At 37.0% G+C, this 17,382-nt stretch overlaps 1 protein-coding gene across 2 annotated transcripts in view; it reads left to right on the top strand.

The window, feature by feature from the left end:
* Positions 1 to 17,382, top strand: part of LOC5566914 (protein Star) — a 145,766-nt gene that overhangs the window by 67,727 nt on the left and 60,657 nt on the right. For both annotated transcript variants that reach the window (XM_021846036.1, XM_021846035.1), the window contains exon 2: positions 15,904 to 16,376. In XM_021846036.1, the coding sequence (XP_021701728.1) occupies positions 15,911 to 16,376 (466 nt within the window). In that variant the 5' untranslated portion in view covers positions 15,904 to 15,910. The remainder of the gene's footprint in view (positions 1 to 15,903; positions 16,377 to 17,382) is intronic.

Raw genomic sequence — 17,382 nt, 5'->3', positions numbered from 1 at the left:
AGGAGGTAGCTGTTCGCTGTCGTACTCTATGGAACCCGAAAGGGTTTCGTTCTAAATTTTGAGAATGCTAATAAATGCGGAAGACTCGGATTTCATTGATAAATTTGTAAAAAAGGCCCACATAGGTACTACAAGATCTTCTTTGTATAAATTATCTTGATCAAAGCTAAAACTTTGCCACCGTCTCACAGTTTCAGGTCTTCAACTTTGTACACATGTTGGACTATCGTTGTATCGCCTTTCTAATGTAGAGATATGGTACTAGAGTCAACTCTCTGTAAAACGATATTTTAGGGACCATCGAGTTAGGGATTTATAGAATTAATAGAACACAAAACCAGTGCAAATGTGATCCAAGGGACCTTTAAGGAAGCCATGAAATCCAACTTTTATTTTGGTTCTCTAACTCGATATCAAATATCGAGTTAGGGAGAGTTAACTGTAGTTACTTTTCAACAAAACAAAAGAGTTTGATACGAATTGATTTTCTAATATCAAAATTCTCATAATAATCTAAAAGATTATTTCTTCGAACAAAATTTCCACAGAAAGCATTTTAAATACCCTTCAAGAAAAATACAAAAATATGAAACTATTTGTTTGCTTGAGATTTTCGAAGCAGATCGCTAATAAGTTTATTCTCGCGAGAGAGCTTATTGATTGAAATATGAGAGTGAGTCTGTCAACACTGTAATATATCTTGTTGAATTGATACTTCATTTATGAATGATGCCTTTATGTTTTTTTCCATACTCTATGCTCAACCACCAGCAGACGAGAGTCAGCAAGTTCGCTGCAGCAACATATTTTGGTTGGTGTTTTTGTAGGTCGTTCCGTTCGACAGTTGTTTCTTCCCGCACCGAACTTCTGCTCTTAGGCCCTCCGATTGAGGTGCACTTCCTCATCACCACACGGGGCTTGACCTTTTTGTTCCGGTTTTTTACACTTTCTTCCGTTGCTTCCTCAGTTCGTTATGCTTGCAGCTCTTCTCTGGTTGTAGCTTTAGTCGCATTCTTCCATTCTACCACGCGGCCGAGCTCGGATTTCCATGTTTTTCTTTAATTGTTTTTTATTTGGTGGCAGTTGTGTGAGTTTTCTAGCTGCATACGTGGTACCGTAAACTGGAGACAAATTGATTATAATTTTAGAACTTTTTGTTGTATTAAGCTTTATATTCCAAATTTTGTCAAACTAATTTGGACGAAATCAGTAGTTTGTCGATCTCTGTCAGCATAAGTAATTGATTTTTGATAAAACAATAAAAATCAATTCATAAACTAGCAATTCACTATCAATTTATGTGTATTTCGTGAATGATAAACTAGTCACAAAAATGATAATTGAAATTGACGGTCTGGGACGTTCTCTTGAAGAAAAAAAAAACTTATCTACTATACTTTCTTTGTTAGAAAAACAAACATTTTAAGTCTATATTTTTCAAAAAAGAGATAAGTGGATCATGCTCAAGCAAACACAACAAATACACACAACTTGCATGTAGACTTAGCATCATCGGCTCGAAAACTTCGAATAATTTTATGCAAACCAAACTTTTTCAAAAACAAAAAAGTTTGAACTTATCATTAGGCATCCAAAAACTGGAAAACATTGAATATCTGTGATGTGAACAAAATATTTAGCATCCTTAAGATGAATTGTAATTCTATTTCTTGGCTAAACAGTGATCAATTTGTCCCCAGGTTACGGTACTTGATGCTCTAAAAAATACCGGACAAATTTGTTACGTTCCCTTCCGAAACGGAACTTCATTTGTATCATGGTTTTTGTTTTCTCAGCTTTGTTTGTCTGTGACTTCGGTTTTCGACGCAACCCATTATTGCGCCCCATAAAAATGCACCGGTCGCGCCGAATGCAGTGATTCCTGATAAATTGGTACCTTTCCAACTGAATTTTCCATCACATGACGGCGACGGGGCAGCTGTTTGTTGAAAGGCATGTAAAGGTACACAGTTGCGAGAGTCATTAAAAATGAATCAAACAACGTGTGGTTTTTCTAGGCTGAACAAAACTGATGGAATAATTCGTTAGAAACAGAATGTTCTTAGTTATTCACGTACGCCTTTTGCTAGAAATGTTTGATGCACTTATCGCACTGCTCACATTATTATTGTTAGTCACTTTTCAGTTCAGTTGAGAAATCAAAGGCAGACATGTCACCAGAAGTAAGCTCATTTCGTTGGTGAAGAGGTGGAATTGAAATTATGGGTACACGCAACAACATTGACGTAGATAGCACCATCTGAATGGACAACATTCGTTTGATCATCTCCAATTTATTATTCATAAATAATATAAAACGAGCTCACCATTCACAAATATTAGGGGGTGACATACATGTTGATTCTGTTTTCTCACAAAGACCAACTGCTGCAGTTACGAAAAATTATGCGATATTATCATTTATTAAATGCAGCTACTACCTAAAGACTCTCACGGTCTTCCGAAGTAAATTGCAGCAAAGAGTGCAAGTCGATGTGGGAAAAGCGCATTGCACTGCTCTTATCACGGCTTCAAGTCTGTAGCAGAAATTATTGAACACCGACAATTACCTGACTTCCGCAATAACACAGCATTTTGGAAAAGAACCAATCCAACCGATCGTAAAACGTAATTTCAAAATATTCCAAAAAACCTGTTTATCAATCTTATAGTAAAATGTCGCAAAAGATTGAATCGCCATCTCGGCGGAGCTAAACACCGGATGATGGTCATTAACCATTATCGGCCATCAATCTTTCACCCATTTCCATTCATTGTGACGACGACACCCGGACCCCGATACAATGGTGCCACTTCCTCCACCACAGGTCCCCTCTCCCTAACCCCTTGGCATCGTCGTTCTTCATCAATCTTATCCATTGAGTTGAGCGAACATTGGACAGGTCTCGGTATCTGTCCCTTTTGTAGTAGACCCTATCACCCGATCGAGTGAAGGTACTTATTAGGCAAAATACACTCGGCTAATAGCATCCCTTTGTGGTCCCGTTACCGTTCATTAGTGTCATCTGTCTTGTGCAAGCATTTACCCTCGACATTGCATTCGCACCACTTCGCTACTCAATCGATCGATGGGGTGCTACAGCTGATGTGCAGTTTTCCTTTGAATCTCGCACAGTGACGAGTCTTCTTACGAAAGGTTGGATAAATCCACAAAAGTGGCCTAAATTGATCGAAACGATAATTTAATAACTTTACTAAGCATAAGCATAAGCATTGATGACCGTACAATTCGTAATTGCTACTCCGTGATTGGCCAGAATAATAGAAAAGTCAATAACTGTGCCGGCTACGTCCTTACGGTCATCGGGGAAGGGAAGGAATGTTTGTTAGACAACCATTGTTACTAGAGACCAGGTATACATGTGCATATCTATAGATGTCATGGAAAGGATATTGGATTAATGGGATAAAGTAAGGATCCGGGAGTCACATGTGATGATTGGTGATGTGATCCATACATTCACTTCTATACCAGATTAGCGATATAATTAGATAACCGTATTGTCAACGAACAAGTGTTCAACTTGCATGCGACGTGATCAAAGGATCAAACACTACTCAATCAATAGTACAAAAATCTATAACACAAATGTTAACTGTTAACAAGAACTCTCATATGTTTAATTTATGTCTGGACATGCCCCACTGTGCCATCGATGATCGTGGCTGCCACAATAGACGAACAAGGGTGCTGCTGCCGTGTCCCAGATCCTCTGCCCGACAAGGGTACTTCACTGCGAAGACCTGACAACCGGTGAACAAGAGGACATCTGCATGAATAATGAAGGGCTTCACCTCGCTCTCTTTTGTATTGCTTGCTGTTGGTTGTTCGTTCGACTCTCAAGAAGGAAGTGTGAGGAATGCGAAACGGAATGTTTTTTTTTTTAGAGTAAGGTTCTTCACATGTATCGAGTGGCAGGAGGTAGCTGTTCGCTGTCGTACTCTATGGAACCCGAAAGGGTTTCGTTCTAAATTTTGAGAATGCTAATAAATGCGGAAGACTCGGATTTCATTGATAAATTTGTAAAAAAGGCCCACATAGGTACTACAAGATCTTCTTTGTATAAATTATCTTGATCAAAGCTAAAACTTTGCCACCGTCTCACAGTTTCAGGTCTTCAACTTTGTACACATGTTGGACTATCGTTGTATCGCCTTTCTAATGTAGAGATATGGTACTAGAGTCAACTCTCTGTAAAACGATATTTTAGGGACCATCGAGTTAGGGATTTATAGAATTAATAGAACACAAAACCAGTGCAAATGTGATCCAAGGGACCTTTAAGGAAGCCATGAAATCCAACTTTTATTTTGGTTCTCTAACTCGATATCAAATATCGAGTTAGGGAGAGTTAACTGTAGTTACTTTTCAACAAAACAAAAGAGTTTGATACGAATTGATTTTCTAATATCAAAATTCTCATAATAATCTAAAAGATTATTTCTTCGAACAAAATTTCCACAGAAAGCATTTTAAATACCCTTCAAGAAAAATACAAAAATATGAAACTATTTGTTTGCTTGAGAATATACTTTGATTCTCATTATGAAAGTCGTGCCCCTACTTTCTGGGATATCTTATATGTCTGTTTGTCTGTGCTAATGGTAATGAAAAGAAAAACGTAATTAATAAATGTCTTTGTTAAGACAGCGTATTGCAGTGTTTTGCAAAAACACATATTTTTGTAAGGCAAACAACTTTGTAGAAAACATTTGCTATAGACTTTTTTTTTCTCTAGATTTAAGATTGTTCTGTTTTGTTATCGATTATCGGCAGTATCCTAACCCGTTAACGCCCAGCGTCCTCAATTGAAGCCAGTGATTCGCACAAATAACTTGAAAGCGATACACAATATAATGATATCATGTTTGGAGAACTTGATCATAGACCTGATATCTTCCATCAGTTGGCATTATATTTCGGAATTAGCACATCCAACCCCCTGAAAAACTTGGAAGTCCAACTTTTACAATGCATATCTCTGTTGTTTTCGAACCGATTTCAAAAATTCTGGCAGCAATTAAACCGATCGTAATTCAAGATCATCGTTTATTTTAATTGTCTCGAACTAAATGCGTCTACTCAAAGTTATTTAGCAACAGACGCTTCTTAACATTTTGGAAACTGTATTCAACAATAATACAAAATTCAAAGCGACTACATTTTAAACATGAAAGTTATTGTAGAAGTGCAGTAAAATCGCTTAAACAGAAAAAAGTTTTTGGTTACACTCAATTTTGTTTACTAAAAAATAATAATAAATACTCTTATTTTGAAACTGTTTGCTTATGAAACAAAATCCAATGGGATGACATCAATTTGACTAAATTAGTTCGGTGAATATTTTTTTTATTGAAAAATAAATTATTGATTGCACTCAAAATTTGATTTACTAAGAAAACTACGAGACATTTTAGATTTTCAATCTGTTTGCATGCGAATCAAAATTCGTAGCGATGATATCTAGTTTTTTCAGTATAAATTTGCTTGTACATGCCCAGCGAAAATATTTGAGCAGACATAGTTATTAAAGATTACACATGAAATATTTGTTACCAATAATTTACGAGACACTCTAACTTTTCAACCTTTTCGTCTAAAAATCAATATATAATGCAACGGCATATGGAAGAATTTAGAGAGAAATCAATGTAAGATATTTAAGTGAACCTATAACGAAATTTTTGAAGAATTACCGATTTTTTTTTGTAGATTCCTTAGAAAATTACTAAAAGTATTCACTAAGAAATACCTGAAGGAATTCCTGAATGAATATTTAAGGAAATTCTTGAAAGGATTTGAAGAAAAATCGTGGAGACTTCCTTGATAAATGTGCCCGAGAATTTCCGGAGAAGTTTCAGGAATGAATCTCAGGAGGAATCCTGATAGACATTAGAGAGAATTAGGTGAATCTATGACAATATATCTGGAGAAATTATTGAAGATTTTTGTAGATTCTCTTGAATATTACTGAAAGTATTCCAGATGTAAGCATTAAGAAATTCTTGTAGGAATTCCTGCATGAATCGTTAGTAAAATTCGTGGAGGGGTTTGAAAAAAAACCTAAATATCCTTGATAAACCTGTCGAAGAATTTCTGGGAGAGCCTAACGAGAAAACCCTGCAGAAAGCTCAGAAGAGTAGCTACTGGAAAAATCCTTGAGTAGAGTTCTTAATAAAAGGTGCGTTTGGAGAAATGCTTAGAGAATTCCTGGAAAATCCGCAGAGGAATTCTTGGAGGGAATACCGGAGAAATTTCTTGAATAATTTCTGAAGGAATCACAGTACAAATTCCCTGACGATTTCCGAATCCCCAGTAGGAATACTAAATAAGTATCCGGAGAAATTCCTAAAAAAAAAATACTGGATGCATCCTTTGATGGCGATTTCTTGGCGGAATATCTTAAGAAATCTAAGATAAGGAATTCTTGGCAGAATTCTTATAGGAATTTCTGCAAAAATCTGTTGAGGAATATCTTGAGGGCCTAGGGAGGACTTTCTGTAAGTCTGGAGAAACGTTTGGAAGATGTTCCGGATTCTCTCGTGTGGCAATCCCAGAAGGAATTTCTGGAGAATTTCATGATAAAAATCCCTAAAAAACTTTTTCAAACATTACTGAAAAAATGTCAGGAAAAAATAACAGGGTGAATACGATTTTTGTAGGTATTTCTATAAGAATCTCTTGAGCAATTACTGGTGGAATTCTTGGTGGAATTTCTAGTAAAATTCTCTGAAAATCCCTAGAAGAAGTCCTCGAGAAAGCCCTGAAAAAAAAACATGGAAAAAACAGAAAGAAATTTCCCAAAATGATTCCTTAGTGAAATTATTGAAGGTATTCTGGAGTAATCCCTTTGGAATTTAACGAAAAATCACTGGAGAAATTCCTGAAGAAAGCTCTGGAGGAATTCTTCTAGGAATCCCTAAAGAAAATCCTTAATCAATGTTTAGGAGAATTTCTAGCGAAGCCTCTGAAGGAAATTTTGAATAAAAGAAACCAATCACTGAATGGAGGTTTGATGAATTATTGGAGGAATTTCTGAAGGATTCTGAGGTGAGGTGTTCCAGACAGAATTTTGGAAAATTATCTGGACAGACAGAGGGGTTTTGGAATATTCTCTGGATTCCTTCGTAAAACAATCCTAGGGGGCATACATGGAGGTATTTCTAGACAAATTTCAGAATAAATAAATAGACTTTCAAGGGAAATTGTAGGAAAAATCTTTAGTTCATTAAAAATTCTTGGAAAAACTTAAAAAATGAAACATTACTGAATAAATGCGAATGATTTGGAGGTGTCGAAAAGATTTGCCTACAGTTCTTATGGGAAATGGCTTAGACTGCTGAGAATACGTAAATTCCCATACATATCAAAGGTTGCCTATGCCTGTATTCCAGGTCTTGGCCAGGATCCTTTCATTTAGGTTATCTCCTTTACTACCAGATACTTTGATTTATTGATTGACTGAAAAATTGCCGCAATGTATGCTTTAACGTAACCTTTAGCATGCTACATCAATGACGTTGTACTATTCTGTAGCCAAGTGTAAATGTTCGTATGCAAAATGGCCACTTCAGCAAATAAATTTATTTGTTTATAACTGTCAAATTGCTCTGAGAACACAAAACAGCAGTGGAAATGTCAATGAATAGAGGATAATGATTATATTTTTGCTATCATCATCCAGAATCGACATACGCATGGCCCCAGGAATGCAAAATTGCTTAAATTTATTCTCTTATCATGTTCCATAGTCCTTAGTGTTTCTTATTCTGTGAAACATTTCTAAGTTCCAGAACTAGAGAGAGGAATGTAATCGAAAATTCTCGAATATTTTGTTGTATAGCTGTAGTAGGCTTCTATAATTTATGTCGTAGAGCTTTATGAAACATTTCGATGGAACATTTTGAAGCGTTACTAACAGACAGACATTTCTGGAATTAAATATACATCCGATTATGTTTTTGCACGAATTTCTTTTACACAGCCGTGTAAAACAAAAGTTTCCATACATTTTTTCCGCCAATTATTTTGACATGAAACGTCGAGAAATGGTGTTACTTTTTTGCACGGTTTTTGAAATTTTGAACTGAAAACCTTTTTTCAACGGTACGCATCCCCCGTGCAAAAACAGAATGGTGTTTATACACGGAGAAAATAAAGTATTCAAAAGTGTGTTCATTCCACTCAATTCGGGGAGTTCGTGCGTTAACCTAAATTTGAGTTGATGTGGTAGAAGTTGTTTTCATTTGCAGCCATGTGAAAAAATACCTACTGGCTAAGTTCTTTTCACTCAACAGGCAGATCAAATAACTCAACTTCCAGTACTATGTCACTTGCTCAAATTTGAGGTAACGCATTAAGGTTCGGTTGTTGAGTTGTTTTTCTCGTTGCTCTCTGACAACAATAGAAGGAGCAAATGAAATAGAGAGAAAAATAACTCAAAAATAAGTTAAACAATACTCAAATATGGGTTTTCTATTTTCATCGTGTAGAACATATAGTCTCTGTTTTTGCGTTAGCCTAATAAAGGAATACAAATTATTCGATTCTGTTACTTGCTTCTGCGAGAGACGGAATCAGGATCAATCGTGTTCGGTTTCGTATGAGCATGAGCATGATTGGCCGCCCGCAGTTGCTACTCCGTTATTGCAAGAACAGCTGTACTTACACAGGGAACCAACAGGCACTACTCGGGATCAGTAGCATCCTCAATGTGTAAGTACTGGTGCTCTCCTTATTATAATAGGGACCATTCACAAATTTCATAACGCTTAAAAGGGTGGGTGGGTGTCCTCGTGATGTTACTGTCCATACAAAATTTATAAAATATTCATACAAAAAGTGTTACGAAGGGGTGGGTGGGTGTTGAAAATGGCCTCTTTTGGCGTTATGAAATTTGTGAACAAACCCATAAACAATACCGGCGTCGGCTGTGTCCGAATGCAGATCAATTTGGGAATGGGAGGGAAATGTTGACGTGTTACTTGCTTTACAGAAGCCGAGGAGTCCTCTGCACTTCCACAAGAAAACAGTGGGAGTTTGTATATGGGAAAGGATTCGTTTTGGTAAAGGACAAATATAAAATTCGAAATGAATACGTGAGCATATACACGAGTGACCGACACTGCACTATGGTCCAGGAATCAGTTTTACGCGGAAAGATGCATTTTGAGCTTTAGAATGAAACATTAGACAAAAACGGTCTTCTACAAAGTTGTTTGTATTAGTTGAGCCCTTTGTTTGGTTTTATTGAAAATTAGGGTGGACCACATTTTCATAGAAATTGTGTAACTAACTTTCTTATTTGTAGAAATTATATTATACATGCTTCAGCAAAGTTGTAGACCATTCAATTTCAAGCAACTTCGCCAAAAAAAGTTTTTTTTGTATCTCTTAAATTGACCGATTTAGAGCTTTTTTCCTGCAGTGACGTAGGGTGGTCCGAACAAAACTGGTTTTCTGGCTCTAGAGTTTTCAATTTAAATTTCTCATCAAAGTAGTCTATGAGACACTTTTAGAGCTTTAAAAAATGCGTAATTTGGTGAGTGAAGAAACTTGCTATCTCCTTCCGTTTAGGAGTTATTGTTGTTTTTCTCTCAAAAACATGCCTACTTTGATTGTGAATATCTCTGATTGGGGCAAACATAAAAAATATCTTTTGACGGCGTTCAAAAGACAAAATAAAATTGTATATTATATCAAAAAATTACAGATGTGTTATTTTTGTAACTCTTATAAAACGTCTTGAAAATCAAACATTTTTTATCACAAAAACTTTAATAACATTTGAACTAAAATAGATATCAACAATCTTTTTGCATGAAAATTTGCGTTTTATTAAGTTCTAAAAGTCGTCCATAGACAACTTTGACGAGAAAATAATATTAAAAAAACTAGAGTTGAAAAACTTATTTTTGTTGGACCACCCTGCGGTGATTAGGAAAAAATGCTCTAGATTGGTCAAATTTTGAGCTACAGAAAAACTTTTTTTGGCAAAGTTGATCAAAATTTCAAGTTCTACCGCTTTGTCTAAGAGCATATACCAGTATTTTTGCAAATAAAAAAGTTGATTTTATGATATGTGTGATATTGTGGACCACCCTAGTTTCAAATGACACAGTGTGAAAGCTTACATTTTTAGAAACAATTTTGTAGAAGATCATCTCTGTCTAAAATTTCATTTTCATGCTCAAAATGCAAAATTATAAAGAAATACATACTATGAAAATCTTCAAAATAGTTTTAGAGCCCTATCTTTCTTATTTCAGATTTCTCGTCAAAGCGGTCTATGAACGATTTTAAGAACTTAACAAAACGCAAATTTTCATGCAAAAATATTGATGATATCTATTTTAGTTCAAAAGTTATTAAAGTTTTTCTGCTTAAAATCCTTTGTTTTTCAAGGCATTTTATTAGAGTTACAAAAATAACACATCTGTAATTTTTTGATATAATATACAATTTTATTTTGTCTTTTGAATGCCGTCAAAAGATATTTTTTATGTTTGCCCCAATCAGAGATTTTCACAATCAAAGTAGGCATGTTTTTGAGAGAATAACAACAATAACTCCTAAACGGAAGGAGATAGCAAGTTTCTTCACTCACCAAATTACGCATTTTTCAAAGCTCTAAAAGTGTCTCATAGACTACTTTGATGAGAAATTTGAATTGAAAACTCTAGAGCCAGAAAACCAGTTTTGTTCGGACCACCCTACGTCACTGCAGGAAAAAAGCTCTAAATCGGTCAATTTAAGAGATACAAAAAAACTTTTTTTGGCAAAGTTGCTTGAAATTGAATGGTCTACAACTTTGCTGAAGCATGTATAATATAATTTCTACAAATAAGAAAGTTAGTTACACAATTTCTATGAAAATGTGGTCCACCCTAATTTTAAATAACACCAAACGAAGGGCTTAACTAATACAAACAACTTTGTAGAAGACCGTTTTTGTCTAATGTTTCATTCTAAAGCTCAAAATGCATCTTTCCGCGTAAAACTGATTCCTGGACCACTGTGCACTGATAGTGCGGTTACTACGCAAACCGGACACGATACTGATTTCGTTGCTCACTCGACAGTAGCATCCAACAGGTTCAACGTATCAAACTCTACTGACGCGTTTTTTTTTTCACCGGCACACTTCGTTTTTTCTTCCGCGCAACGCGAACCGGACACAATGGATCCGGATTCCGTCGCTCGTCCACAAAGGAACATGCAAAAGATTCAGCGGATCCAATACTACTGACGCGTTTGGTTTTTTTCACCGGCACACTTCGTTTTTTCTTCCGCGAAACGCAAACCGGACACAATGGATCTGGATTCCGTAGCTCGCCCACAAGGAGCATGCAACAGATTCAACGGATCCAACACTACTGACCCAATCGTGTTCGGTTTCGTATAATGTAGTTACGAAAAAGTATCGCAAAGTGCATGATACATCCGTTTTTTGTCAGCTTGCTTGTTTCAACCGGTCACTTGCCGCGGAGTTAGACACGCGTAGTGGCCCATTTAGTTTTTATCCGCGTTTTTTTTCGGTTTGTGCGTTTTAGATTGTTTGTATCATTTTGTGCGTTTAGGCTGTTTGTATCATTTTGTATTAATACTCTTTATTTTTTTGAGTAGTGTTTAGTCATCCGATTCTGTTGCTCCTACGGGGGCTAGTTCCATCACTAGCTCCTTCAATGATCACTCGGTCGCTTGTCGTGGAGTTGGCCATGCAATGTGCAATTTTTTTCCGGTCTGTTCGGTTTATGCGTTGTGGACAGTTTTTTTCGGCCGCTCAGTTTGTGCGATTTGAACAGCATTTTTTCATTTTTTTATGAATATAATGACTCTGGAGAGATCTATTCTTTTGCTTTTACCAAGCAGAACTACCGTCGGACGCCCAGATTATATCTCTTATTTACGGGAAAAAATATTATTCATACTGTAAATCAGTGGTGGAAAGAATCATGCCGTTTACGCAGAATGAACCAATATTAAGCAGGATCCACGCTCACACGCTCACGATCCAACAGTGACCGATTTGCTCACAGATTCTTGCATCGGAGAACCAGAACAAAACAAATGTAAAAAGAGCGTGATTGTTGGATGAGCAGAGTCTGCTCACAGCTATTTTTCCGTTCATAGCTGTTTTTGTGAAAAATTGGGTGGATTATGATTATAATAGATAGATTACAAACTAATGCACGACAGTATTGAGAAAATTGACCGATATATGGTGTTATTGTAGCATTATCACAGGGAATCGTACGCGTGATTGCATGTCAAAGTAAAATGATGCCGGCAATCAAAAGATTAAATTAAAAACAATTAAACATCAAATGCTCTGCGTCTATCGCCAGCTTTTCAGGCGAATCCTGACCTAATACCCTACCCAACCCCCAATTCCGTAGTTATGAGGGCGTCGCTGAGTCGGTAAAGATGGGCGTGGCCGGGAATAGCAATATTCATTGATTTGGTATTCTTGTTTCAGAGTAAATCAAGGTTAATTCCCAAGCCTTGTTCCTGGAAGCATTCTAGATGAGACTATCAAAGAAAAAACATGAATATAGTCAGTATCCAACCTACGAAGTATACCGTAACTACGCTAACGCTAAGCGTAAGATTAGGCAGTTAGTATAAGGCACCTAATTAACCTTTTGGTCTGCATGGGGAGAAGGGGTGCGTGTCTGCTCAAAAATCAATATCTCTGCAAATTTGGGATGGGAACGTGCGTGACGTGGAAACGTCCAGTATCAATAGTTTCTCGAATTGTCAATTATTTCAACTCTCTTCTTTCTTCCTCGATGCAAACTAATTGTATGGAGATTCCATATTCTTAGGAAGTTTTGCTAAGTTTTGCTGGATCTCTTCCCCCATAGCTTGTAACAGGGCCTTATCAATAGTTGTTTACTATAATCTGTACAATGTTATCGAGTTGGAGAGATAAAAGCTAATCACCCCTATACTTATTTACGTTAGAATGCGTTTTGGATCGAAAACCCTAGTCCATGGATTCGAACGGATAGAATTCGATCGAAGGTTGGATCCGTCGGAAACAAGAATGAGGGTGAATGTACAAAATATTATGGCGTCGACAGTCTTACAAAAAAATAAAATAAACTCGATCATGTCCCTTGCCATTGTCCATTTATTCGAGTTTATTCATTCCCATTCTTGAGTTCATTCCCATTTCCCAGGCATCCCTTATAACAAAGAACTTAAAATATGAGTCTCTCACATTCAAATCGAATTTCTATGATGCCATGTGATATAAGAAAAATGAGAGGTCTCTGCAACTCTATTAAGTACGTATTCAACTAGTTACAAATTCCAGTTGTTTCTTGGACGTGGACAGAGCAACTCTCGACTGTTGAAGCATGCGTCAGTTTTGTCCAACAGTCTTTGAAAACTCTAATTGATTAGCGAATAGGAAGGTGTCAAACATTATTGAATCGTATATGACTTGACACCTACCATGTAATCGTAGGTGCTCAACACTAACGTAATGTCGAAAATTCAACCCTAAGGCTATTGAAAAACATTTGAATTGCTTTAAAATAAGTTTTCCCTGGCCACGATCACAGGGTTTTACGGTGCCTAAGTAGAAGGTGCACCATAATAATACCCGTCTGTGAAACATATCACCTTCCCAATACTTTGGCACACCTCTAACGGTTCATGATATATCATGAAACGGCTGCATTCAGGCGGAGGATCTGTTAATATGTTTCGACATATTATCAGATCCTCTTCGAACGGAGGGACCGCCAGGGCTCATTAGTTACTTATAAACCAGTGCTGGTTGTTGATGGTTCAGTTCGTTTACCACGAGCTGTAGCATCCTTTGTACTAATCAGTAATGGTTGTTAAGTTTCGAAGCTAACGTGTGATCAATCGTTTTATAATGCAACATAAGAATGGGTGTTTGGTGGGACTGCGCGTAACACTCGTTGTTATTAAATTTAGTGATTGTGAGGGAGCTAATAGTGATTTTATAATAAAATCTATGGTGATGAAAATTTGAAAATGAAATTGGAAGTGATTCTGATAGTTTTGTTAAAAATATAATAATGATGATGTATAATGATGTTAACTCTACTAATTTAATAAAGGCCATAATACATTTTGTAATCATTTCTCTGAATATAAACATTATTGCCTAGTTCTTCAAACATGCATGATAAAAGTGTTAATAATGACAGCGAGTGCAGAAGAATGGATCGAAGTGATTTTGTTTTACTGTAACTTTGTTGATAGTGCTAACTTGTAGTTTGAATAGTAATGACTCTACAACAACAAAAATAATGAAACATTTAAATTGAATATCTTTTAATTACTTAGTAATACTAACAGATGGTGAATGGTCATAACAATGAATTTATATGAAAATGGTGTGATGTGAAAAGTGATGGAAAGAATATCTGAAGTGTATTACGAAAGATGATGAGTGATAATCGGTGATAAACGTGATAGTGTCGAAAATAAAAGTGACGATAGTGAGTGATGAAATGAAATGGGGAATGAGGACCTTTTAATAAAACTATTTCGTTCTTCACTTTAACCACTCTAGTAGCATTTCAGGCCTTATCATAGTATGACAGTAGTCTGAACTACTAGACTGCAAAACTACGACAAGGGCTGATTGCTGCTAGCGTACACAGTGACCATTTGAGCAACATTGCTTAGGAACGTCTGTGTGATGAACGCAATAGAGGCTTATAAAAGCAAATGCTGGGAAGGAGCTTAGGGCAGATTAAGAGTGCCAGTACTACCCCTATCGCTACCGACAAAAAAAAAAAAAAAAAAAAGAATTGCTTCAAAATAAGTTTTAAGTTTATATTCTAAGCATTTTAAGAAATAAAAAAAAATAATATTTTGTGTGTTGATAAAAACGCAATAATTTTTTGACGAAATCGGAACGTGACAAAATCGGAGCGTGACAAATTCGGAACGTGATAAAAATGGAACATACCTGTACTTGGAACAATCCTGCAGGGTTTCCCTATCGGAAACGGTTCTAGACACACATTATCCGTCAAAAGTCCTCATTACACGACTATTTGCGTGGTGTTTATTTGAATATGCAGAAAAAATCACACTTCTTCTTTTTCCTGGGATTACGTATCGCTGTAACAAAGCGTGCTTTTCAGCTTAGTTCATATTCCTATGAGAATTTCCACAGTTATTAAATGCGAGCTTGCTTTAGCGTCTGACCATTTTGCATTTGTGTATTGTGTGGCATACAAATAGATGCTCTACGCTTTTCATGCTTGAAGGAAGTTACACAAAATTGAGCACGCAAAAAATCAAGTTTTTCTGGACCAACACATCATGTGTGTACATTCTAAAAAATCTGCTTTGAGTTGATTTCTTTTATTTTTTGCAACATTAACACATAAAGAAGCTTTGCAATACTAAGTATCTCTGTGTGTCATAAAATTTCAGAAAATTAACAGAAAATTTATGTTTCAAGACAAATTAAAATTGCGCACATGGTTTGTTGGTACAGAAGAGCCCGATTTTATGTGGGTAACTTCGTTTTAGAGAGTGGGAAATCCAGACAATTACCAACCCGAAATGATACTCGATCAGTGGGATTCGAATCCACATACCTTAGCTTGGTGTTTACCGCTTTGGCTATGTAGGCCTCTGAACATTTTCTCATAATTAAAAGAAAATTTCAAGTCAAATCACGAAAGTTATCCAACAATCTGTTTGGACATATAAGTTTTTGAACCATTTTCACTCACGATGATGTTATACTCTATTAGAACCTAAATTCGTGCCATCCGTCTATAGAAGCAGCAAGTTAACCATTATTGTATCTCACAACATCCATCGACATTCGATCGTGCCGAATCTAACATTTCTCTCGATTCCTTTTCCCTTTACAGTTATGGAATGAGGATAAAGCAGGCTCCGAAGAAAAAGGACACAATGACACAGGGAGGAGGCCAACAGCAGAGTGGAACGACACCGGAGGACGCTGTGCACCAGCAGATTCCGAACATTGCCGGTACGATCACCGATACTCCCAATCACAAGCAGATTCACCAACATTCACAGCAGTTCCTCAACGGTGGCGGTGGGGGAGGAGTTGGCGTCCACCTGCACCAGCATGCCCATCTACCTCAGCTGCATCCGTACTCGTCGTCGGTAACCGGCGGAAGTAACGGACTGTTGGCCAACGCAGCCGGAGGAGGTGGTGGCGGTTCGGCCCCTTCGACGCTGACCAGTGGAGCAAAATTACCCGCCAAAACGTCTCCCATTGGACCGTCTCCCTTCCGACAATTGCTTCCGGTGGCCCTCTGCATCATCTCGTTCGCCACGGTGCTCAGCATACTGATCATCTACATGGACACGACAGGTAGGTGCATTTGATGGGATGGGAAGGTTATTAAAAACATTCTTCGCATTCTTGTACCAAGCACGGAGAAATTCCATAAAGTTCCCCCACGAAGAAGTGCACGAATTAGCCTTCCCAGGAAATCACCTTGGCACGATTCGGGTTGGTCAGATTTTTCGATGCAGTGGTCGTACTCCATATGAATCTTGACCAAAACAGCATATTTTTTTCATATCGTTCAAAACCAGCTTTGGGCCACTGTGCGGTGATGGAACAAATGGGAAGCAAGCGGGAGGCAGGGTATTTAATTTGGTTAAGTAGAATGCCGATGGTGTTTCCATGCGTCCAGGAGGCACAAAGCAGAGGAATAATGCCGCCGCCATAAAGCCGACCGGACCGTAATTGTTGGAAGCAGAAATTGTTGTCGGTTTTTGTTCTGTTTGTGGCGTATTCTTTAATACTCACGTTTTGTTTCGCCGTTTACCGACAGTTTGTTAGTCCAGTTGGAATTATCGGTCAAAGGCGCGTATAATGCGAGGGTCACTGACGGGTGAACTTACCGTGGACTATGCTGGAGATGGTTTGGGCCGTTAATCGAGCATAATTTTATTCAGGGCTAGGTTTTCCCAACTTTTTTAGTGCATAAACTATTACATAGTTACCGTAAAATCAAAATAGTCAGTAAACAAAGTTTCTCTTAAAGAAATTGAAGAAACCTTTTTTGCTGTTGAATGAAAGTCTCAAGTAACCGAAGTAAATTTGTTCGGTTACTTCTGAGAGTTAGAAGAAACAAATTTATGGCGTGTAATCTAAAGCTAAGTAGCCCGTCATGCAGTTTGGCAGCCATATTGAGTTTGATGCCAGCAATTTCATAGTAATAAAAAAACTTACTCGTCATAATATAAATGAACGCTTTTTGAACAATGTCAGTACAAAATCAACTGATCTTCATTAATTCTAATAAGCCAAGGCCTGATTAGTCCTTAGTCTATCTGAATCCTACTCAAAATTCTGTGTGAAATATGTA

The sequence above is a fragment of the Aedes aegypti genome, chromosome 2 (assembly GCF_002204515.2).
Source record: "Aedes aegypti strain LVP_AGWG chromosome 2, AaegL5.0 Primary Assembly, whole genome shotgun sequence".
NCBI classification, from domain to species: domain Eukaryota; kingdom Metazoa; phylum Arthropoda; class Insecta; order Diptera; family Culicidae; genus Aedes; species Aedes aegypti.
Note: the sequence above shows the minus strand (reverse complement) of the source record. Positions and strands in the feature narration are given on the sequence as shown.